The 8,089-nt window shown below is 39.7% G+C and overlaps 1 protein-coding gene across 1 annotated transcript in view; it reads right to left on the bottom strand.

The window, feature by feature from the left end:
- Positions 1-4,203: 4,203 nt before the first annotated feature.
- mtcl3 (MTCL family member 3) overlaps positions 4,204-8,089 on the bottom strand; it is a 42,595-nt gene continuing 38,709 nt past the window's right edge. The window contains exons 5-6 of the mRNA XM_080192488.1: positions 4,909-6,123; positions 4,204-4,404 (exon numbers count right to left, since the gene is read on the bottom strand). Coding sequence (XP_080048614.1) covers positions 4,294-4,404; positions 4,909-6,123 — 1,326 coding nt within the window. The 3' untranslated portion in view covers positions 4,204-4,293. The remainder of the gene's footprint in view (positions 4,405-4,908; positions 6,124-8,089) is intronic.

Below are 8,089 nucleotides of genomic sequence, written 5' to 3'. Positions count from 1 at the left end.
ACCTTTGACTCCATTTTCAAGGAGCTGTGAACCTGTATCCCTAGATCTCTTTGTTCTATAACTCTCCCCAACATCCTACCATTAACTGAGTAAGTCCTGCCCTGGTCTGATCCACTAAAATGCATCACCTTGCATTTATCATGATTAAACCCCATCTGCCATTTGTCAGCTCACTGGCCCAATTGATCAAGATCCTGGTGCATTCCTTGATAACCTTCTTCATTGTCCATTATGCCACCAACCTTGGTGTCATCTGCAAACTTATGGACCATGGTTTATTACTGGTTTATTATTTTTCTCATTTACAAAGAAGAGCAGAAGTAAATTTAAGCAAGGTGACGGATATTTGCCTTAAACATTACAAGGTTTTTTAAAAATATCAGGATGTTCATTTTTAAGTCTGCATTGAACAGACTCCAATCCCCAACTATCAGCAGCCTGTGGAGGCTCCAGTGGTGTCACGGAGTGATCACGTGACTGCCCTCTTAAAGGGGCAATGCCACACACACACACATACACACACACACACACACACACACACACACACACAGTAATTACATGAATAGACAAGTATACTAATTTACTGACTGATAAATAAGGCAGGTTAAATATTAATATTGGGCCTTAACTATTACATGGGAAAGTAATACAGGATCTAATTACAGAAGAGACTGGTTAGCAATTTATCCAAGAAAATATCTCAGGCTGAGCTTACTTTTGCAACAGTTCCCTTTTAAGTAATGAGGTTAAGCATGGTGGGAGCTGGCAGGAGGATCAAGGTGATTGTCCAATTTGACGATTAACTAGAGCAGTCAAACTTCTAATCTGGCATCTTTTCCATAAGTTGTTTGTGGTATTCGCAAGCAGGGTAAGAAACAGCAACCAACAAAAATGAATAATCCTCCCTGTGACACGCAGTTTGGAAATTTTCTTTGGAGGTGGGAATCAGAAGTTAAGTTTAATCCCAACATTGTGTTCCTATTCCCATCCAACAGGCAGAACTCTTTTGCCATGAAAGGAAGGTTGGTTTGGAGTCGTGCCTGTTACTGGGGTACAGAAAGGGACAGGCTGATGCAAAGGTGTCCAGTAAAAGTTCTTCATTGACACCAACAGTTCCTCCACGTTAAGTTAAACCTGCATATCAGTGTGAAGCCTTTCCCACCCACACATCCTTAAATCACCTACCCCCCGTTAAAGAAATTTCAAATAATCAGAGATATTAGACACCGATAAAACTACTAGCACTAAGTGAAATGACTCCAGATCAGAGTTACAGACTAACAGGGGTTCTGGCTGCAGAAAGACACAGATAATCACAGTAAGAGATTTCAACAAGTAAGAGATTTGAACAAGTATTTCTGATTTAAACATGTAGTTTGAATTTTAACATGTAATCTGTACACTTTAGCCAAAGACAGGCTGCTCCTGAGCATGATAGGATGCAAACTGAGTGAGACAAACCACTTTCTTTGAAACAATTAAACCACAGAATGTGTATATTCTTATCAGCATAAGTAACGGACGGTACACAGCTGTTCAATTTGTACTGATAAGACAGTGCTTCCCAGACATGGGAATACCAACTGTCTGATCATTGACAGAATTGAGAATTAGTGATACCAGTACCTTTGAACTCTATAGCTAAGTGTCGGTCAGGGTTGCTATGCGACAGGGAGAAAGAAGCATCTGGATTCTATGGTCCAATGAAATCCCGTGATGTCAGGAGGCAGAATATAATTGGCTAAGGTGTATGACAACTGTTAACAATGATTGATTTGTATCAATGATGACTGATTCATACCTAATGGGAAGGCGAGAAAAACAAACTTGAAAATGTGTAGTTGTCCTGTCAGGGTGGTATTGGAATGCTCAGGCTTTCTCTTCAAAGAGGTGTTTTACCGCCCAATGCTATCTCTCCCAGTGATTGTTGGTCAAATAAAGATATGTCTTTAACCAGGATACTGACTTCACGAGTATTAGCTAAAGTTAAGCTCAATACTTAGCCTCTGAAAAAAATCCCACAATAACCCCTCACCCCTACAGCCCTCCACATCTCCCCTTCACTCATCATCTCATCACCTAGGCCACTCACCCAATATCCACTTTATAAACAGAACTCACATTCCCCATAATAATATTAGGGGGTCGTTGAAAAGCTCATAAATTTGTCAATATTAAACATTAACTGATTTTGTAAATCTGTCAAAATATAAAACCATCAGTTGGACAGGCACTTAAAAATCAGTTAGTCTCTTTAGAAGTTTGTAAATCTGTCAAAGCCATCAAACTCTCATTCCAAAGAACTGCTGAATAAACAAACTCTGTACTTCGGAACTCATTAGTGCTTTAGAAGCCAATCAAGTTATCAAACTCATATTTCATAGGATAGCTAAGTAAACAAACTCTGCTCTTCAAATCTAGTGCTTTTGGAGGCAGAACAACTGTTTGTACATCTGACAGAGCTTGCAAACAGCCAAATAGATAACTGAACTGATCCATAAAGAGTGGCTGAAACTAATGTGGAGAGGTTAAACAATCAATTCTGGATCTCACACTGGGCTGGCCTTTTAATATTATATAACATAAAATAGCACTTTATCCAGCAGATGATCAGTGGATCTGAAGACATTGCCACCATTCTGTCACTTGACAACTTGTTAGTTGTCAGAAGTAACAATCTGACAACCAAATTATTTAATGGTCACTTATATTTTACAATGACAGCATCATTATCATTTATTTTCGGAAAGATAGGTACAACTCAGGCAAAATAATTTCATGACAGGCTGTAAAAGGAGACATCATCATTTTTATTAATCTTTTATACTCTTATTGGCTCCAACCCATGGTTCCTATTTTCATTCCACAGGTGTGATTTAGAAAGACTTCCAAATTCTGGTGCGTCCATGAAAATTTCAGAATTTCTGAAATTCCCACTTCTACAATGATGCCAACAACATTTAAACATCCTGCCCTCTTTCTATGCTTCATCAATGATCTCTACCACATTGCAGATAGAATATGGCAACTTAAAATCTGAACTCATCTGACACAGAATCGTGTGGGTGTAGTGGACCATTCACTCTCTGACCTCCTCCAAGCCAAAGATGATTTTACTCTTGACAAGGCTGTCTGCCTGGTTTGACTCCGCAAAACCAACACAGAACGTTTCATGGGGAAAAAGCCACACCTCATTCTGTCATATCAAACCACAGAAGTGCAGGGAAGGCCAATTCAGAGAAAGCCACACCTGAATCATCCAGATGAACAACTGTGGCAACACTGAAGTGCAAAGTGTCATCACAGGAAAGACCAATGTCCTGCAAGTACTGCCCAGCATATCCACTGCTAAAGTTAGGAACATTTCGGTAAACTTTGAAATCAGGATCCTAGCATCAAACAGACAATCTGAAAGCAATCCATGAGGTTGAGGCCAGTGATCTGGCAGTTACTCATCCTCTCTTTTTAGTTGATGAGGCTCTGCATTCCAGGATGCAGCAACATTGTAAACTGGCATCTGAACAACTTTAAGTTAGTTTCAGATGCCAGAGAGGCAATCATATTCAACGAGATTGCAGGATCCGAACAATGGACCTTATGGTACTTGGGGGGGTGGTGGGTGGGTGGTTCAACTCCCAATTATTGGCAGAATACAGGAACCCTTGAAATATGTCAATAAACAGATCATGGAGCTGATGTACATTGTGCAAAATCAGCCTTTCTATCTCATTTTCTCCAGCCAGCAGAAGTAGTAAAGGCTACCACAGTTCCCACACAGTTAGAATGGCATCCTCCCAGGGGGTTCAACCAAAAGAGGGCATATTCAGTATTGTCTCCATGACACCCCTGCTCCTAACTCACTGATGAGATTGCTACCAATGAAACCATTGCTCTGGAGATAATTTGTATGTTACAGTCACTAAGATGCCGCAGTGAAATAAACACTGTTTAATTTTTCACTGTCATCAACGATTAGCCTAGTAAGATTTTATTAGTTTTATAAGCAACATACATAGGAAGTTCAGTACAGCAAAGATGTTGTAAGCTCATATTCTTATCTGGTATCAAAGTCAACCAAGCGAAAAACAGTTTAATGAATCACTCACCTAATGGCTTCCTGTAACAATCCATGTTGAAAATTAGTAGTCTCCAGTATTTTACAAAGCTTTGCATATGGTGATTCTGTAATGTCTTGAACGCTATGTGTGTTATTTTGTATTTGCTGAATTCTTGATGAGATATTAAAATAAACAAACAAACTAAAAAGGTGGTATACTGAAGTGGATGGAGATTCTACAGAACAAAGAAAAGTGTGAAAAGAAAAACCAATTTAAATATGGTGGCGTATGACAATGATGAAAATAATACAAGGATGAGAATAAGCAAAATAATAGGTTGAAACATCTGGGCAGGCAAATACAAAAAGCAAGAATTACTGTTAAATAACATACACATATCAATAGAAGCAACATGAGTTTTTAGAAAAAATACAAGTATAGGAATGTCACAATATAATTTTGAGTATATTACTGCAGATAAAATAGTAAACAACTTAATACATAAAACTGATGACTGCTGTCAGAACTTTGTATGTCAGGATAGATAATGTTTGCAATGCACACTAATGAACTTATCCAAGGTAACTTAGAACTTAAGAATAGCATTTAATGACATCTATGTGTCACATCATGTGTTATCTGGGGATCTAGCTGAACTTTTTTCTGCATTTAGGTTAAATGCCACTAACGTCCAGAGAACTGCTCTCTTTTGCTAAATGTACTGTTACGCAATACAATAACCAACAACGTACCTACCAGCGTATATGAAATATGCTACAAAAATGTAAATTATACATTGAAGTTGTCAACACTTAATTATATTAAACAATTGACATTGGAACTCCCTTACCTGACTGACAGACAAAGGTTCTTCTGTATTTTTTTCGTCTGCTGTTTTTGGAACCTCTAGTCTGTCTATGAAAGTTTGCAGCTCCTTCCTGAATGCTTTCATCTGAGCATTGATTCTGTAGAGAAGTTCGTGTTCTCTAATCCTGCTGCTTTCATCCTCTTCCTCCATTCTGCCAAATAGATCACCATTTGCTACATAAATTCTTGCTTCAGTTATAATTGTGCTTGTGTCTGTGATCAACCGATCTATAGTTCTGCTCAGTCGCTCTGCCTCCAGCCGTATGTCCGACATTTGTTGTCGGTCCTTTAGGTTTTTTTGAAGTAATCTGCCATCCGTAGAAAATAAAGATCTTGGTGGAGTCTGTAAGCACCTAATGTTGCGAACTTCTTCAGAGTCACTTTCTCCACCAATGGGCCCTTCTCTTTTCCTGTGAGGAGGCCGAGAATCATCATCACTTTCTTTCTTTCCTGCATCACTTTCTGCATCACTGTCTCTGGGGCTGCCACGGATGCCCAAGTGGGATGCCAGGTCATAGCGTTGCATATTGGACATCAGCACACGATTTTCATATTGCAGCTGCATGACTTTGCCACTGAGTTCATTGATCTGCATCCTGGCTGCTTTGAGTTCCTCTTGAAGAACTTCTGTAACTTTTGAATTATCATTATTCCTGGAAGTATCCTGCACACTTCCTGTCTTATACTTGTACTTATTGACCTCAGCAGAAAGTCGCTTATTTTGGTCTTCCAGGTCAGCCAGATTTCGTCTCAGCAATTCTGCTTCATCCTCAACGAGCTGCAAGTTCTGTCTTAGTTCTGACACAGCTTCACTTTGATCCCGAAAAGCAGAAGCACCGACACCAATATAATCTTCGCCGCCTGCTCCTTCTTTCTCATAGTGGCCCCTTATATCATCCAACTCAGCCTTCAATCCTCTGTTTTCAACCTCAAGCTCAACTATCTTCCTCCCCAGGATATTGGCTTCTTCTTCCACCAGTCGGAGGCGAAGTTTTAGTTCAGCTTCTCTGGTTGTCGGTGGCCCTCCTGCTTCACCTTTTGGCAAAGGACTATCCAGATCCCCATAAAAGGATCTATACTTTTGCAGCTCACATTCAAGTCTATCTTTCTCTTTATCAATTTTTGCCATTTTCTTGCGCATTAAAATTGCCTCTTCCTTGACAAACTGTAGTTGGCATTTTATATCATCATTGTCCTCCTTGAGAGTGGGGGTAATGAACAAAAACAAAGATTCTCATGTCTACCATTTGAAGCAACAGATATCAATGAAACAGTACAAACAAGTAAATGTGACTTTGTACAACTGTGAATCAGTAAAACAGAACAACAGTTTGTGTCTTTCATACTTCAGAAGATTTCTATTGGAATGAACAATTTCAGCTACCAGCATATGAGAAGTTAACTTCAAAGATAACTCGTATTTGTATAACAGTAACATAATAAAAGATCCCAAAGTGCTTCATATCAGTGTTAAAAGCAGAATTTGAAGCATAGCCACATGAACTGATATTAGAGAAGATGGTCAAAAGAATGGCCGGAGAGAGCAATTTTAAAGGAGCATCTTAGAGGAGTAAAAGAAAGAGACAGAGAGAGAAAAGATTTGGTGGCAGAGGGGTTGCAGTGCTTGGTACCTAGACAGCTGGATGGCCACCAATAGTGCGGCAATTAAAAGCAAGGATGCTCGAAAGGTCCGAATTAGAGGAGCACAGCTGTCACAAAGGGACGTGATAAAGGGACAAGATAGAGGTTCTTCCCGCTTAGAAAGGCTAGCAGGACTAGCGGGCACAGCCTCAAGATAAGCGGGGACAGTTTAGATCAGAGTTGAAGAGGAACTTCTTCACTCAAAGGGTGGTGAATCTCTGGAATTCTCTGCCCGTTGAAGTGGTGGAGGCTACCTTGCTGAATATATTTAAGTCACGGGTAGATAGGTTTCTGATAGACAGGGGAATTAAGGGTTATGGGAGAAAGCGGGAAAGTGGAACTGATCCACTTCAGATCAGCCATGATCTTATTGAATGGCGGGGCAGGCTCGAAGGGCTAGATGGCCTACTCCTGCTCCTATTTCTTATGTTCTTATGCACGTGGGCTTAGAGGAGATGATAGCAATGGGGAAGGGTGAGTCTATGGATGGGTTTGAAAACATGAATGAAGATATGGCATTACTCAACCAGGAGTCATATAGATCAGCAAACTCAGAGTTGATGAGTACACCATACATATAACTAAAAGATTATCAGAGGTGCATTATGCAATTTAAAATCCACCTCAATTTAATGAAACCTTAACTTAATGGGTACTCCTATCTCACAGTGCCAGGAACGGATTTGATTCCCGGCTACGGTCATTGTCTGTGCGGAGTCTGCGTGGATTTCCTCTGGGTGCTCTGGTTTCTTTCCACAATCTGCAAGTTGTGCTGGTTAGGTGCATTGGGCTTGCTAAATTCTCCCTCAGTGTACCCGAACAGACATCGGAGTGTGGCAACTAGGGGATTTTCACAGTAACTTCATTGCAGTGTTAATGTAAGCCTTATCTGTGACACCAATAAATAAAAATAAATTTAAAAACTTAAAACAATACCAGAATGTACTGACAGACCTAATTTGTCAAAAATTGTCCAAAATCAGCTGATCCAATTGCAGATTAGGTAGCAAGTGTGCACCATGCTTCAAGCTCACTTATTTGGTTGAAGCAGGTCATACTCAGATTTTTAGGTCCCATTATCTTCACAGTAATCTGGTAATCCTGCAAACAGTAACATAAATATTGAAAGCTCATCTCTTTAAAGATAAAATGTTTGTTGAGGTACATTGAACCTTAGCATTATTGATACTACAAACAAATGAGCGATAGCACTCCTGATAATGAAGTAATGCCTCAGTATTGTGTTGAAGTGTCAATCTGAATTATGCACTCAAGGCTGACAGAACAGAACTTGAACTGAGAACCTTCAGCCTCAAATGTGATCACTGAGCTAATTTGGTACTGACAAAATCAAACAGCCCAAGGTGGGACTTGAACTTGTGATTAATGTATTCATGTTCCAAGCCTCTAGATCAGTTGTTCCCAACTTTTTATATGTCATGGCACACCTGTATGCTATAAAGAAAATTGAGGCACACCTCCTATTTTCTCTGTTTTCTTCCCTTACTAGGAACTTTTGTTTT

Source organism: Carcharhinus amblyrhynchos, chromosome 7 (genome assembly GCF_965287045.1).
Source record: "Carcharhinus amblyrhynchos chromosome 7, sCarAmb.v2.hapA, whole genome shotgun sequence".
Classification (NCBI taxonomy): domain Eukaryota; kingdom Metazoa; phylum Chordata; class Chondrichthyes; order Carcharhiniformes; family Carcharhinidae; genus Carcharhinus; species Carcharhinus amblyrhynchos.
This window is presented reverse-complemented; position numbering and strand designations above follow the sequence as displayed.